Source organism: Vanessa tameamea, chromosome 8, assembly GCF_037043105.1.
Source record: "Vanessa tameamea isolate UH-Manoa-2023 chromosome 8, ilVanTame1 primary haplotype, whole genome shotgun sequence".
NCBI lineage: Eukaryota > Metazoa > Arthropoda > Insecta > Lepidoptera > Nymphalidae > Vanessa > Vanessa tameamea.
The window spans coordinates 4,290,904-4,308,042 of record NC_087316.1 but is presented as its reverse complement, the minus strand read 5'-3'; the positions used below and the strand labels follow the sequence as shown (position 1 = coordinate 4,308,042).

The window sequence follows — 17,139 nt, the reverse complement described above, 5'->3', positions numbered from 1 at the left end:
GTACAGTAGGAGTTTAATTTATTTAAATACATGTCACCCTTAATTTCATGTGTAGTTTTTTAATATTCCTTATTTTGTTTTAGGCAAAAATGATGGGTCAGTAGCTGGATTTCGCTACTTTCAGTGTCCGGAAAAGCGAGGTGTATTTTCTCGGCTTACTAGACTGACACGGGAGCCCCTCATATCTCATGCACCACACGATGCTTCACCTATTTCTGACGCCGGAAGTGTGTTCGAACGACCGCCTTCTGGTTCCGCAAGGCCCAGGCGAACTCTCTCTCCAAATGGTAGCGTGCGGAGTATTGTCAGCAGTAAGATGAGTATGTACTTTTAGTGTTTTAAATGTAAAAACAATTTTTTTGTTCAATGACTAAAAATTTTACGTATTTTAGATGCTTCCATTTCAACAACCACAAATGGAGACTTCCGTTTAGGCGATCGAGTAATCGTTTCAAGCAGCCGCGGAAGCAAAGCTGGTACTCTCCGTTACGTAGGGGTAACCGAATTTGCATCAGGTGTGTGGGCAGGCGTAGAGCTCGATGATCCTCTTGGCAAAAACGATGGTTCCGTTGATGGAAAAAGGTAACACTGCTCACTGAAGCGGTCGAGTCACCTACTGCCAAACCTTATTTTCTGTAGTTTTAAATGTTTTCGGATATTTTGATCTCTTTCAGATATTTCAATTGCGCTCCACGCTTCGGACTGTTTGCGCCAATTTCGAAAGTATCCAGATCACCGTCGAATCGCAAACCGGGCACCTGCGCGATCCACAGCAATGGGCGTGCGACACCAATGCGGCGCTCTAACTCGCGGGAATCTCTCACTTCGCTCGGAACTTCGATCGCGTCTTCCCGTGCGGGGGTGAGGCTCGGGGTGACGTCGCTGGGTGCTCAGGTAGGCTAGCCCCGCGCGCGCTCAGCCGAGCCCTCCTCCCCCCGCCCAACTCGTGCCCTCTCGCGTCCTCACCGCAGCGCCCCTAGCTTGCTCGACAAGACGCTCCTCGTGAAACACGTCGAATCAGACCGGTGTGCCCTCATCGCTCTGCCCCAGCCACGCATATACTACGATATAATCTTTCGAAACGCGAAACGAGACGTAGCAATCCCATGCAGTCTAAGTGAGTCTCTGCCAAAGTCATGGCGCTGCTCGGAGAACACACTGAGCGTGGAGGCTCGGTCGGAGCGATGTCGGCGAAGCGTGTCGAGTGGAACGGGCGGTGGGACGCGCGGGGGCGAGGTGGTGCGGTGGGGGGGACGGCCGGGAGCCGTGACGAGGGCCAGCCGGGGCCCGGCTACGGACCTGTTCGTGGAGTTGCCGCCGTCGCGCTCACACTTTTCGGGCTTCGGGAAAAGCTACCATTTCTCTTGCGTGTCACCCTTTCAGTTCACTTATCCTTACGTTGTCTACATTTGAACTCAAAGTTCATCTACTATGTTATATCATATCATATATTTACGATATGAAATGTACAAATATATTCAAACAGTTCCATATACTCTCTCCATTTTATTCACGATGGTTCCCGATCGACCGGCGTCCGTCCCGTTATAATCACTATAATATAGTCAGTGTACCGCTGTCATTAATGAAAGATGTTTTTAAATGAAACATGCAAGAGTAATGGTTCTAGTACCTATAGGCTGCTTTTTGTTGCATGTTCCAATTTTAAGTTTATTAGGTCTGTAGCTGGCACTACCCTGGTTTGGCCCTTGTGTTAATTTTTTTTGCAAAACATATTTAATTCCCATTTGCTATTGTTTATTTTTTTATTTAGTTACGTAGAAAATTGTGTTTTAATTTTATTATGTTAACAATTCCCCGACTTGTAATAAAAAAAAAAAAGCTAATAAGGTGCTTCTTGCGCATTTCATTTTATATTTAGTTGAAAAGACTGCAGTAAAGGGCGATTATAATTTATCTGTGATATTATGTTTAAGAGGCTCCTCTAAAGGGGATTTGTCATGTTTGTACTTAACATTTTGAATTCGCTTATAAATAACGGCATGGTGTTGACAAGAAAAAGAATTTCGCAATAAATAAAAATGTTTAATGAAATATGCGATAAACACTTGTACATCACTGCATCTTAGTTGAAAAAGACTGCACTAGATGCCGAGTTAGAAGATTTTTTTTATAACATTTTAATATATTTGAAAATACATCATGTGCTAATATGCGCATTTTTATAAATTTTATTTGCATTTAACTTATTACTACCGCACAGTGTGCTAATAGAGGACTCACCATCGTTAACGTATATCGATAGAAAATCACAGAGAAATAAATACTTTTTTTTTCATTATCTTTTGTTGCCCTAAGTAGTTAAAGCATTCTGTCCGGTAGAGCCGAGTGCGCTAACGTGTGTTGTTTCTGTTTGCTGCGCATGTGCACTATCACTAACGTCACGACACGACACGTCACGTCACGTTGCGTTTCGTCACGCCGCGTCACGTCACGTCACGCGCGACAGCGGGCCGGTCCACGCGCGTCCTCCACCCCGGTGTCGGCTAAGAACGCGCTGCAGGTACGGTACCCCACTATCGCGGCGCGGTAGGCGTGCGAGCGTGTGTCATGTCTCAAAAAGTAGATGGCATTGCTTTATTTAAACATAATCAGCCAATGGGAGACCGCTATTATGAAAAACAGACGAAAAGCAAAATTTAAAGAATGTTGAAATGTTAAAAAGACAGTAATCTTGATGTAAGTAGATATGGATATGTGAAAATTTACAATCTCAGTTACAATTTAGTTTGTTAACTTGTATGTCTTGCGATCGTTAATTCAATGGATTCCTTTTCGGATCTTCTTGTTCGAAAGAAGAACAAATAAGGAAATGGAAAATATTATAAATCAAACTCACTGGCTGATTTGTTTCAATAATAGGGCTGGCTCTGCAGACAATTTTTGAAGTTTAGCACATGTGTGCAGTAAGTTACCTACCGCGCTCCAATAGAGGACATCAATTACTTGACAGTTGTACTGCATCTGCAGCACAATATAATTATGAATATATTATTGGCATGTAATGAATCTATGATTATACAAATTTTCTATGAAACAAGCACAAAGTTTAATCGACGCTTTGTACATGTTTCCATAGACAGTATGTTAATTATTTTGATTCAATAAATAATTATTTGTTTGGTTTTTATATGTCCAACGATTGTATTGTTTTTGTGTTTGACATTTGTGTTATGCTCACAGACTAAACATAACTTTTATAATCTGGACTTTTTTTACAGATACAATAATCATTTTAAAATGAATATATTGTCAATTACCGCACATTATAGTACAAAATATATATACATCAGCTTAATCATGTTCCAATAATCGTTAAATTTGAAATGTGAATGAAAGATAGCTTAGCTTGCAAAACTGTGATATTGTTTGGTTTTTTATAACATAAATATGATGATTAAAAAAAAAAAAGAAATTCCATTCATTTTGGATTAAAAAAAATATTGTAGTTATTTAATATTTAACAAATATCTGATCAGTACCTGTAAGTTCTGAAAATATTCATAATAATAAGGACTCACTTCGTCACTAGCATTCCTTTATTTTTAGGTTAGTTTTTTAATATATTATTAATATATAAGACTTAATAATTAATAATATTACATTAGGATAACGATGTTTTAGATTATTTAACTTCGTGGGAATGAATAATTAACTTACAATGAGGTAATAATATTATGTAATAGACGTGTTGTCTATATACACTTCTTTCTTTATTATAAAATTGTAAATAAATATTATATAAACCTAATCGTGTTGTTTTATTGCACTAATCGCTGTATACTCGCTTGTCCGCATGTGTAGATAAAATGGATCATTGGAAGACAATACATAAATAGCCTATTCCAATGGCAGAAGAAAAACAAGGAAAGATAAACAAACCTTAGATTTACATTTTCCATGCGATTTGCCAATAGTTCTGCAAAATCATGCATTGCAAACAGTTCTTAATCGATATCTCTTTATTTATGTATTATAAATTCGCAATTCAAAATGATATTCGAAACGCCATTTTTACACGTTTCTGAATTAATACCATAGATTATTCAAGAACACGACCAGTTATGTCAATTAAATGTCAAAGTTGTTCATTTGTCTTTTCGCATGCCGTTGGATTAGGTTATACATAGTACCCAAGATCCGTTTTTACATGAGAATGGATAACATTTTTGATAGACTTATTTTTTCGGTCAATTTATATGGTTTAAGGGTTATTGTATTTTGTGAATAAATTGTACAGTGGTTTAATGGTGAATTTATGATCTATTAGTAATTATAAAATCGTTAACATGCGTTTTAAACTAAACTTCTTAGTGATATATAAGACAAAGTTACGTCGTATATATTTCGTTTAGTTAAAGATACACTATCATAATATTTGCATTATAATTTTCTGTTTAACTTATTATTAATATCTCAGAGTTTTGTTGCTCAAATTTAGATAGTTTATTAATTTTGAGTAAACACCTGCGAGATCTAGTTTGTTTTTGTTTTATATTTAGCTGTAGCGAAAAGCACGAGATTTTGTCCGAGTTTTTGTCAGCATGAAATAATTCAATACATAAATTATAAAAAGAAATCAAATATTCAATTAGAGACAACGCATGAGTAATATTTTTGTTAATTTATATTAAACTTAAGAATGAGGAGAAATGTTGTATGAACTATTACCTAGTTGGTTTCAGTTGTCCCTTAAAATGTTCGTAGACTTTTAAAGGCTAGCTAGTAGCTTAACTCCACTCGCTAAATGACGATACTATTTTTTGTTCCCTAACCTAAAAAATTACTCATACTAAAATACTCAGACCATTTCGGAGGTTTTATTGCATATAATGTATGGCAGACAACGTACAATATATAGATTCCACCGCGTTTAAAATTCACCTACATCCTAGTTATACGTATTTTCACATGCGCAGACATGACCGTATCCTATTCCTTGGCAGCTATCCAACTGCGCCCAAATACAGACTACATTTAAACTTAATTCGAATGGAAAATCCTTTGCACAAGCGAAATTGATTCGCTGTGAACTTTAGCAGACGAGGGGATGTTAAATAATGAAGAATCTATGGACAGGCTATGTAGATTATGGTGATTGTATTGGAGGGAGTTTTAAGGAGCTCGCATATTAATAACTACTTTCTCTGAATAATAAAAGACGAACTAGAAATAACCAAAAATATATTAATATGGATTTATATAACGTTCAATGCACAAAAGCAAATAGTTTCTAGATATATATTTATATATTTTATTTAAAATATACACATCGCCCTGAAGCCTGAACTCTTGCTGATGTACACTCATAAACTGTCAAGTTTTCAGAAAAAACGAGTCAGTAGGTATCTATTATTAGATGCCACAGAAATTACTAATAAGCGTGAAAAAAATAAACGCAGTACGAAACACGGTATTCGAAGAATAAACGCTCAAGGAAAAAGCTCTGCGGTCAGATAACACATAAAAAGATCACTTCTATCAGTATAAAAATAAAACATTACTTTATAGGTCTTATATTTTATTCGTAAGATATAGTACATTTGATATTCATTAAAATTCCTATTCACGTGGGCATGTTTATGTATAATTTAAACGTATCTTATATATCTTTAATCAAAGACGATTTAATTAGCAATATAATATCTATATGATTTCTCGGTAGGCGTGCAGTTCAATGTCTTTTGAAGGTGCACGCCTTACCCGCCCTAAAGATTTTCTGTCGCCTTTGAATACTCCCCGTCCTGTTCTACAGTAATTTCCCGTATGAATGCCTTTTAGCTGTGTGTTTTAAGACAGTTCAACTTCTTGAAATAGCCATTAATTTGGAATTTTCATTTATTCGTGGGCTTTTGTTTGCTAAATATGAAGCATAATTTTAATACTTTCAAAACAAAAGTAGTAATAATAAAGTCGAATGAATAGATAATACGTAAACCGCAATACGTAGTGTGGTAGCAATGAAATAGGAACATATTATTGATATTTATTATTTAGTTATATTTAAGTAAATATCACAAATTAGTAGATTTCTATTATACGTTAGAAGACATAATACATGTGTAGGCGTGTGTTAATGTACGACTATAACACCAATAATAAGTCCTTTTGTGCGATATAACGTCTCAATTCCGTTTAAGTAGGCATTTACGAGTAATCCTACGCATTGATTTTCACCTACCTAATTGGTAAAATAATTATCATATTTATGACTGTGTGCCCATTTGTTTTCAATATCTTACCTCATTTAAAGTTAGTACTTGGTTATTTCTACTAGTATTTTCACGGTCGATGGTTAGATTTGAATAAGAGTTCATTGAACTGTTGCATTTGTTTATTATTAATGAACTTGACGAACGATCTTATGTCCTTAGAATAGTTACTTGCTATAGTAACTTGCTACATATATAGATACTGTTCTTTAGTAAAACGTCAGATCATTTTCTAATGTCATATTAATGTACATAAATCTTTATTTTTGTTGGTGATATTAAGTAAAATTTGAATAAATAACAAAACATGATCTTATGTACGGTGTTTAGCGGGTGTATAGTGAGATAATGATTTGTCTCTCTGTAATCATTGATTTGATATAAAAAATAGAGACGGCATTGCATAGCCAATCCGCAAATAAAATATATACGTTATTATTTCTATGAAACCGGATAAATGATTATGCTCGCTCTTTTTAATTATCGTGTGGAGACTATACACATATATCGTAATTTTTTTTTTTAAATTATCGTTTCCTAAATGTCAAAAATAACCCTTAATGGTATTGAGAGGCAAATAAAAATGCAAAATTGGAATTTCAAAAAGAACTTTTTAATCTTGAGAAAAATAAATGACGAAATAGATTAAAGATATATTTATTCAAGCATAAGACGACTCAATCATTTTCGAATGTATCGGTTCCGCCCTAGGCTCTGGCCTTGCGGCCTTAAGCCAAAATCCGTCACTGCCAAAAGGCTGTTTTATTAATATTTGTTTGCAATATATTTGATTAAATGTAAAGAATATCTATAACTATTTCTTATACTCATGTATAAGGTAAAAAACTATGTATATCTTATTCTCTAACTGACAACGGAAAGTCTAACTATATACATACAGAGATTTGTATTCCGGGGAGATCTTTCGTTTTGTAATGTATGCAAATAAATAGGCTTTGGGAAATTTAGAATTTATGTAGAGCGCTTTTAGCATACCGAGATATATACTTATATTTAAATTTAAAAAAATAAAATATTAGCAATATTTTAGCTTCCTTAAACCAAAGCTAGCGACAAATTATCAGTTTTGTTGTAGGATTATTAAAATATTTTAGAACATGACTAGGCCTTTTTTTCACTTGTAACATTAATTCTAAATTAAGATCGGTTTAATAAGAATAAATTTCGTAGGATCGGGTAGTATATTTCATGAATATTAGTTATGAGAATAAGAGTTAAGTACGTAAGAAAACCATAGATAACGCAACGCTACTTAGAAGTTGAATGTGTGTGCACGTAAGCAGTGTTATTATTAGTTATTTATAAACAAGGTCGCATGACTTAATTTTATTGCAATACCAATATAAAGTATTTCATAAATAGTAAATTGTTTTTACGACAGTGCTTTTACGATTTATTTATTTTATCATTGAAACGAATTTACTTTTTCAAAATATGAGCATCTTGAAAATACTTTTCGTAACAAATAATATGTGATTTTTTTTTTAAATCATATACAATACCCAAGACCTCTTGTTAATGTTCAAACTAGAGTTTATTGAATGTCGTAGTTTAAGATATGCATGAATATATTAATAGCAATAATAAATTTATTCCTAAGTCTTATATATTAACATAATATATATATACTAAAATATTAATATAAATGTAACTACTCCGGATTTACAAGATCTACCTTTAACAAATATTGGAACATGATTAAGAAATAAGTACTATGAATTAAAAAAATGTATTGTAAAAAAATATTTGTTTATAAAACCTGTATAGCTTAACAGGTACCCAACGATACGAAAGTCGCAAGTTCGACTTTAACCTCTCGGACTATTGTCGTCACTACGAACACACAACATAAGCCCTACGACTAATAGTAGGGGATCAATACGAATAACAGAAATTTCTTGAAAATAGGAAATTGTTAGTATTCTTTTTAATATAATGTTTATAAAGGTACTTAATATTATTGTTTAACAATTTAGGAGCTCTTACGAGAAAAACAGCAGCACTTGGAGCGGCTGTTACAGGAGCGGGAGTTGGAGAGAGCAGAAGTTGTTAAAGTTACGATGCAATTCGAACGCACAGAAAGTGCACTTGCACAGATTAGAAAAGAAGCAACACAGGTCATTATTATTGTAATTTTTATTATATGAATGATAAAAAAACAGCAACGGACAATGTTCGATCGACGATCGTTTCATTTTTAAATCGGGATATGAGGAATCTTTTAAATTATTCTTGTAGTAAGAAATAATACATTTTTAATTTATAAATAATGTTTTTTTTTTTTATTGCAAATGAATCATTGTGTTCTGTAATATTTTCGTATGTAGAAAAATATGTTTAACTTTAACTTTTTACTATCATATTTTATATGGACATTGGTGCCTAAAATAAATATAAATGTTAAATATATAAATAATAAATATTCATATGATTTTTGTTTTTAGACGAACAACGAAAATGCGAAACTTAAAGTCGAACTTGACAAACTTAATAAAATGTTGGAAGATGAAAAGCAAAAGGTGGAAGATCTTATGTTCAGGAACGAAGAAGAAAATATTAACAAAGAAGACTATAATGTAAGAAATTCTACATTTAAATACCTTGTCTTCTTTCGAGGAATAAACTCATATAACTAAACATTTTTATTTAATTTTTCAGAAATACAAAGAAGCAATGGAGGTACGTATTTCATGAATATATTTGGTTGTAAATATTATTATTTACTTATATTATATTTGTAAAAAATATATTTTTTTTAAAAAACTAGAAAGAAAAAGAAACGCGAGAAAAACAAATTAGAGATCTAGAAGCTGAAGTCGCATTGCAAGTCGCTCGCGCTGAGACCACCAGTGCAGCGCTGCGAGCGCTCGAAGATCAGCGCAGTGCTGAGATGAACGCTCTAGCTGATCAACACAAAGAGGAACTAGTAGCAGCACAAAGTGAGTAAAGCTAAAATATAACGCCTTGACATTATACTTTTAATATCCTTATAATTTAAGATAATTATACAAAATTTTACATTTAAATAAGTTAAGCGGCTTGTTCTGCGTTCATAGTAAAAGGCTGGAGAATGACACTGACACTGTTGACTGTTGCTAAAATGTGGAACAAATTTGGACAACCTAGACGCCATAAATATATGGCGTTAGGTTGTTGTCCAAATCAATTCGTCTTAAATTTAGGTCGTTTATGTGAATGCCGTTAGTTAAAATGTAGCTGTGCATTGACATTGTCAATTATCTCTGATTCTAAGCTTTATTAATATAATAGCATAGATTAATTATGACTAGAGTCTTCAATTTGTTTAATAGTCATTTAATTTATCCAGTTTTGTAGTTCCTCTTCTTTTTATCAATTAACATCATTAAGCCTAAACACGCGCAAGTACTCTTACGCGTAATTATAAAGATAACATAAATTGTAATTTTAATTTTCAGCATTATCTTCTGAACTTCAAAAATTATTAGATGAAGCCTATGCGTTGATCAAGGAAAAAGAAAGTGAAAAGGACTCGCTGACCAAAAGTTTAAACGAGGAACTATATAAAGTTAAGACAGACTCTGAAAAAGCACTCAATGAAGCTAAGAGTAAAATTGCTATCTCTCAATCCGAGTTCGAAACGCAGCTCTCAGTGCTTACAGCGAAGTTGCAACTGGCCGAGTCAAAGTTGGACGCTGAGAAACAAAACGTAGAGAGATTGAATAAAGAGAACGGTCAAACAATAATAGATTTAAATAGTAAATTAACTTCACTGCAGGCAGCTGTTGATGATAAAACACTAGAATTGAACAAAGGTAAATTAATCTATTTGATCTTCAAATCCTCAACATTTATATTAGTCATTTTTTTCACTATCATTATATTTTAAACTGCACTAATGACGGTTTTCCTTTTTTTTCAGTAATGGGAGTTAGTAAAGAACATGAAGTCAACCTTAACAAGGAAATGACTAAATTAAAAATGGAACTTAGTGCCAAGGTTTTAGACATCGAGCAGCTTGAAGATTTAAATAAAAAACAAGAATCATCTTGCAAGTTGTTACAGGAAGAGGTTAGTCGTGTTAAAGAAGAACTAACACAGAAAATCAACGAATATGAAAGCTTTTTGAACGAGGCTTCACAACAAGATGAGAAAAACAAAACAGAAATATTGAACCTACGACAAGAATTGAATACTAAAACAAAAGAATACGAAAAGTTGGTTAACGAATCTAGTAAATCAACTAACTCAAATGATAAACTCATAAATGAATATAAACAGACTATTCATGAACGAGATAAGGAAATAATAAAGTTGAAAGATGAATTCGAAGAAACAACGGCCAATTTTAATATTAAGCACAGCAAAATTGCTGAAGAACACAAGAAAGAAATTGAGGACCGTAATACTAAAATAGAGCAGCTAATAAAAGAAATAGAGACCCACAAGCAAGCTTTAGATAAAAGTAAAATTGAGCTCGACACTCTAAATACACAGTTTACTATCAATGTTGATGAATTAAATGCGTTGAAGGAAGAAAATAAAAAATTGAAAGAGTCCCTTAATGAAATTACGCAAATTAATGCTGAACTTAAGGCTACAATAGCAGCTATGGAATTAGAAATCGGTGAATATAAACGGCAACTAAGCAGTGCTATTGAAAAATGTGATGAAATTCAACAATCTAAAGAAAAGGTAGAAGGCGAGTATTTAAATCTCACCGGTCAAACTACTGATTCTTATGAACAATTCAATAAATTATCGCAGCATTTAAAGGATACGGAGAAAGAACTCCAAGAAATAAAAGATAAATACAGAGAAGCTACTAATAATTGTGGCCGAATCGAACAAGAATATAAGCAGAAAATCTTTAAAGTACAGGAAGATTATTCTTTGGAACGAGGTCAGTTAGTAAGATCGGTAGGTGAAAATGTTGAAAAGCTACAATTAGCAGAAAACAAAATTAAAGAGTTTGAAGCGCTTAGTTTTGAAATAAACAATCGACTAAGAGAAGCAGAATCTCAGAGCGACAAATTGCTAGATGAAAATTCAATACTAAAAAATGAAATTGAAAGCTTGAAATTAAAAGAACAAGATATAAATAATGAGCATGACACTATTCGAAAAAAGCTGGAAATTGATATTGAAAGGTATAAGGAGGAAATATTATTACTGAAAGCAGATGGAGCTACATCAGAAGTCAAATTAATGGAAAAAGTTGATCAACTAACTGAAGCACAAAATGACTTAAATAATAAACTTGAAGAGGCACGAAAACATGAGGATTCATTGCAAAAAATATTAGACGATATGACTTCGCAGCTTAATGCCCAAAAAGTACAATTTGAAAAAGAAATAAATCAATTGCAAGAACATCTGGTCGCAGCCAATAATGAAACCAAAACCCATAAAGACGAGGAAACCCGGTTAAATGAATTGCTCCAAGAAAAACAAAATTCTATCAAAGATTTGACGCTTAAGTTAGAAATGCTTGAAGTAGATATTAAATCTAATGGAGAATTAGTTACCGAAAAAGATCGTCAATTGACCCAAGTTACAGAAGAACTTAATAAAGTTAATGAAATAAAAAATAAAATAGAAGATCAGCTAAACAAAACTGTTATGGAAACAACCACTATAAAACAACAATATGAAACACTTTTAAACAATTCTTCTGTCGAAGAATCATTAATAAATGAACAGCTTAAACAGTTAGAAAAAGTTAAATCTGAAATGGCTATTTTAGTGAATGATAAAAAACTGTTAGAAAACAAACATAACGAATCATCAACTGAAATATCAAATCTAAAAAGTCAACTTCAAGAAACAACAAACAAATTGAACGAAACCGTTGAAAATCTAACTGAAATCAATAAAATAATGAAAGAAAAAGATAATTTTATTAAAGCACAAAATGAAAAAGTTGACACAGACTTAAATAAAAGTAAACAGTTAGAAGAAAATATTACAAAGCTTCAACAAGAAGTCAATCAAAATAACACTATGTTAGAACAAAAGCAAATAGAAATAAGTAACTTAAACGAAATTATATTACAAACAAGTAAAATTCAAGAAACGGTTAAACAACTAGAATCAGAAAATGCTGATTTAAAAGCAAAACACGTTGTTGAAATTGAATCTCTTAACAACACAATAAAAACATTAACAAATAATTTATCGGAACAAGGAAAACAACTCGAAGACTTAGTCAGCACTAAGGAAAAGGTTAAAGATTTGCAGCAACTATTAGCAAAATCAGATGAAGATATAAAGAAACTTACAAATATAAACGAAGCTCAAAAATTAAACTACGAAGATTTAACTAGACAACTGCAACAGCAGTTCGATGAATACAAAAGAGAAAGTAAAAATATGAAACACGAGCTTAAAAATAGAATAAACGATTATGAAAAACAGTTACAAGATTCAAAGGAGAAAATAGCTTTAGAATTGGATAATCAAAATAAATTACAAAACAAACTCAACGAAGGCGATAGCAAGATATTAGAATTATCACAAAAACTCGAACTGTTAGCTATTCAAGAAAACAATTCAAGCAAAGATGAAAAATTAGAAAAGTTGACATTAGAATTACAAGCTACAAGACAATCTGGTGCTGAATCCTTAGTTAATAGTGAAAAAATAATTAATAAGTTAAAAGCAGAAATTGAAACTAATATTAAAGATATTAAGGTTAAGGATGATTTAATCGTAAAATTACAAGAAGACTTAAAGGTAAACTTATTTATTATATAGTAACTTCTTTCATAATATCAAATATACTATTTTATTGACATATTATTACAGAGATTACAATGAATATAATTATTATTACAGAGCCAGAAAGCCAAAGTTGAAATAACAGAAAGGGAAAAAAATATTTTGCAAAAAGAAGTGGCGAAGAATGGTAAAGAGATTCGAGACAATAATGACAATAATTCAATGGGCCTTTTGGGACAAGGCGATAATGCATCGCAGAAGTAAGTATTAATGTGATTAATATTAGTTTTTTTCATTTAAAGAAGCTTTGTACAAACCCTTCGGAGCAGGTCCCAACTGATCAAATATCCTACCACCAAACAGTAATAAGTACACTAGTAAGTACTTAGCATTGTTGTGTTCGGTTTTAAGGGTGAGTGAATATTATTAATAATATTAATATTCACTCACCCTTAAAATGCGCTAATAGCTACAACATAACATCTTAGTCCCCAGTGCGCCAATAACCTTTGTGTATCACTCCTTACATCGCCAATTTACCAATACATTGGCCCATAATTTTGCCCGCTTTCCGCCTACCTATATCATAAAAATAAATGCAGGTAATAAGATGGAATTCTATACAAATTGTAAATAATTGTTTCAGACTAACAGAAGAGAAGGAAATGATAGATGGCCAAGTGAGCTTCTTGAACTCTGTGATAGTAGATATGCAGCGGAAAAATGAACAGCTGATGGCACGTGTACAGGCACTCGAAGGAGCCACCGTCCCTACCGAACCTCCGCTATTGTAAGTGTACATTAACATGGTTATCTTTATATAATCACGTTTTTAGAGCTATATAAGTCGATAAGTCCTCAATACTAAGACTTAAAACAAAAATTATATGTTCTGATTGTACTCAAGCAATTTAGTGAATGTGTAATCAAATTTAAACATTAGTATAAAGTCTTCAGCTCATCGAAAATATAATGTAAAATATGCAATCCGCATATTTGGAATGATTAGACGGATAACTAGTTAATAATATAGAGTGCCCCACATAATCTAATTACAGATTTTGCAATATCTTATTTCTATCAACCAATTTTCGATGCTAGTCTGAAAACTTTTCACAGCAACACCATCTCAATATTCGTGCTAGTCCATGAACTGTATTGTTTTGTCTCCTTTTGGTTAGATATAGTATTCATATTTTACAAATAGATATATTAAAAACACTGATTAAAATGGGTTCAAATGTCAAAATTAACGATTAATTTTCGTTAGCAATGGACGTAAAGTTCGAGCAGTAGCACCACGTCTGTTCTGTGACATCTGCGACGAGTTCGACGCGCACGACACCGAGGACTGTCCGCGACAATCTGTGGAACCTGAAAAGCCGCCTTCTAACAAGAAACCCCTAACGCCAAGGCCCTACTGTGACATTTGTGAAGGTAAACAAAGTCTTGTATTAAATATTAACAATGATCTGTACTACAAATATGTAAACAGAAATATCCAATAATTTTTTAATGTCCCAACCTATCCCAAATAATTTAGGGATGTAATCCCAAATAAATTAGGGATTGGCTGCCTTAAAAGCTAGCTACTAAACCAACAAGGCAATCATAATAATTGATTGAACACACCTCTATAATTATATCTAATTTACCTTAAAATAAGTGACACACTTTGTAATAAAGTGACATTTCTTTTTGCAGTTTTTGGGCATGCAACGGAGAACTGTGATGAAGAAGAAACATTTTAATACCTATTTATTAATTTTAGTATTAATGTTACCGTTGTTACTGTTATTTGTTTCAAGTAGGTATTATTTATTGTTTACCATGAATATGGTATGGCTTGTTTTACTAGCTAATTAAATAGGAAAATGTTTTGTAAATAAGGAGCACCTTTTAAGTTATTTTAGCATGTTTTAAGGTAAAAGGGAAATGGTATTGATTTTGCTCTTATGCATTATCCAGATATAATGCATACTGAGAAATTGCTTAATCGGCACAAATCAATTTCCATCACAATCATGGTTTTTTTTTAAATATATTGGCTTCACTACATTATCATTTCAAATAAGTACTGATAACACCAAAATTATCACAATTTTGTAATAACAATAAATTGATTCAAAATATTTTAGGTTTTATTGAATATAAAAATATAATACAGACAAAATCCTTCCAATCATCCTTCTAATGTTTACAGAAAAAAAAATTCTATTTAATATTAAAATAGAATAAATAAATATTTTACATCCTTATTTGTTTATATTTTATTAATTACGCTTTTACTTTAAAAATATTTTTGAAAACAACATCAAGGACAGACTTACTAAATATTTTTTAATAAAAAAAATGTTACGAAATATATTCTGAATTTATTTAATACTTATCTAATTCTTAACCTAGTGGACAAATAGCTAAAATTAATCCAAACCATCTTTCTTCTCCTTGATAGCTTCCTAAAAAAAAAAAACTGATGAGATATATTTTTCAATTTCAATAGTATTTATTAATATTATTCTCATTTAGTTTTAAAAGTTACTTTATTTTCCTATAAAAGAAAAAAAGTATCGAATGGTAATTGCAATATTTTAAAAGTTTTAAAAGTCTCAATTAAGCTACTTATAGTAGTAACGTATTTCAACCAAAGGAGCAGAGACAACTTACAATAGATTTATATCTCCCAAGTGTTTTACAAATATCTCTACAATTTTATGCATTACAAACAATACTTGATCAGTCTTTATTTATAATACAATACATTAAAACATGATTCTATTCACGAACCGGAATGAATATAATACATTATTTAAGATATCAAGACCAATGATATCATGTCAAAGTATTTTTATCTACTTGTTACTCCTCCTGTGATTGGAACACTAGGAGCATAAAGGTATTGTTAAATTTCTCATACTTTAAATAGACATAATAATTAGAAGATAACAATACTCACTTTAAATCTCTCTTCAAAAAGTGACAACTCAGACGTTAAATCTGTGATAGCATTCATAAAAGCCTCTTGAGGTGTGTAATCTGATGTTGTTTGAATACGCAGCACAAATTTATGTTCTAATGGATGAGGCACTTTATATCCAGCAAATAGAACTTTCGGGTCCTTAAGTAGTTGGCTATAATAAAAAAATAATTTAATAACCTCAAACTTGTTATTGCTTCATAATTTAGTTATTTTACTTACTGTCTTATCATATTTCCTAAAGTGTGGTCCTCTTTATTAACTGTAAATATTGCAGCATTCGTAACTTTCGTATCTTCTTCTTTCTGAACTCTAAAAAAATGTTAGTTTTATTACTATACAAAGTATCTGTTATTAAATGAACAAGATATTTATTTACTCACTTTTTTTCACCGTCATATAAAAGAAATGATTCAAAGGTAGGTGGTGCGTTCATAGTGTAAGATCAAACGTAATAACAAACTATTATATAAATAAAGGCGTAATAACAGTTATTTATTTCGCAGTAAATGCGAATGTATGGAGTCGGCATACAAGAAACAGTTTATATGAATAAATGTCAAAAACTACTTGTCAAGTTGTCAGTGTCACTGTCAATGTCCATCAGTGAAAATTATGGCCATTTAAAGTTTTTAACGTTATTGAATTTTCTATTATTTTTTCCATATTGAAAAAAACATTATCAATACATTACATTTTAATGATAGATTTATTGTAATCTTAAAACTATTGGCTGATCTCATTGTACACGAAGATTCAAAGTAAGCCGAGCGGTTATGCTTTATATATTCTGCAAAAAGGAATACAGCACGCTGCACATCACGACTTTGGTTTTAGCGCCAAATAAATTGCACAAATGTTAAAAGCTGGCCTTTTTCAGACTTTGACACAAACACACAGAATTATTTAGATTCTGCATTATAAGTTTATTTTTGAAGTAGGAATAAAGATCAACAACCTTAGATTTACGTATTTCATTCGATTTGCTAATAACTCCGCTATATTGTGCACTACAAGGAGTTTATGATTAATATATATTTATCTATACATATAGTAAACTTGGAGTGTCTGTTTGTAATATTAAAATAACCGCTTTTTAGTAAATGCATATGTATGTATATACGGTACATATAAGTAATTCTTTTTTTCAATTTGTGTCTGTTTATTCCAGCGAATCTCTGGAACGGCGGGACTTTTACTGGCAGATAG

General features: G+C 31.9%; 2 protein-coding genes across 20 annotated transcripts in view; one reads left to right on the top strand and one right to left on the bottom strand.

Annotated features, from left to right (window-relative positions):
- LOC113400108 (CAP-Gly domain-containing linker protein 1) overlaps nt 1–15,085 on the top strand; it is a 48,341-nt gene extending 33,256 nt beyond the window's left edge. For 16 of the 19 annotated variants that reach the window (XM_026639518.2, XM_026639525.2, XM_026639522.2 and 13 more), the window contains 14 exons: nt 84–320; nt 393–582; nt 675–894; nt 2,471–2,524; nt 8,231–8,371; nt 8,699–8,830; nt 8,913–8,933; nt 9,022–9,193; nt 9,692–10,048; nt 10,156–12,968; nt 13,071–13,213; nt 13,600–13,743; nt 14,224–14,390; nt 14,658–15,085. In XM_026639518.2, coding sequence (XP_026495303.2) covers nt 84–320; nt 393–582; nt 675–894; nt 2,471–2,524; nt 8,231–8,371; nt 8,699–8,830; nt 8,913–8,933; nt 9,022–9,193; nt 9,692–10,048; nt 10,156–12,968; nt 13,071–13,213; nt 13,600–13,743; nt 14,224–14,390; nt 14,658–14,704 — 4,838 coding nt within the window. In that variant the 3' untranslated portion in view covers nt 14,705–15,085. The remainder of the gene's footprint in view (nt 1–83; nt 321–392; nt 583–674; nt 895–2,470; nt 2,525–8,230; nt 8,372–8,698; nt 8,831–8,912; nt 8,934–9,021; nt 9,194–9,691; nt 10,049–10,155; nt 12,969–13,070; nt 13,214–13,599; nt 13,744–14,223; nt 14,391–14,657) is intronic. The other 3 variants (XM_064215536.1, XM_064215537.1, XM_026639519.2) reach the window with 3 other exon arrangements.
- Nucleotides 15,086–15,308: 223 nt separating this feature from the next.
- On the bottom strand, nt 15,309–16,499 carry LOC113400112 (DNA-directed RNA polymerase II subunit RPB11). The gene is made up of 4 exons (XM_026639545.2): nt 16,314–16,499; nt 16,153–16,242; nt 15,910–16,084; nt 15,309–15,412 (listed from the first exon to the last, which is right to left on the bottom strand). The coding sequence occupies exons 1-4, from the start codon at nt 16,364–16,366 to the stop codon at nt 15,377–15,379; spliced, it is 354 nt and encodes a 117-aa protein (XP_026495330.1). The 5' UTR covers nt 16,367–16,499; the 3' UTR covers nt 15,309–15,376.
- Nucleotides 16,500–17,139: the final 640 nt, after the last annotated feature.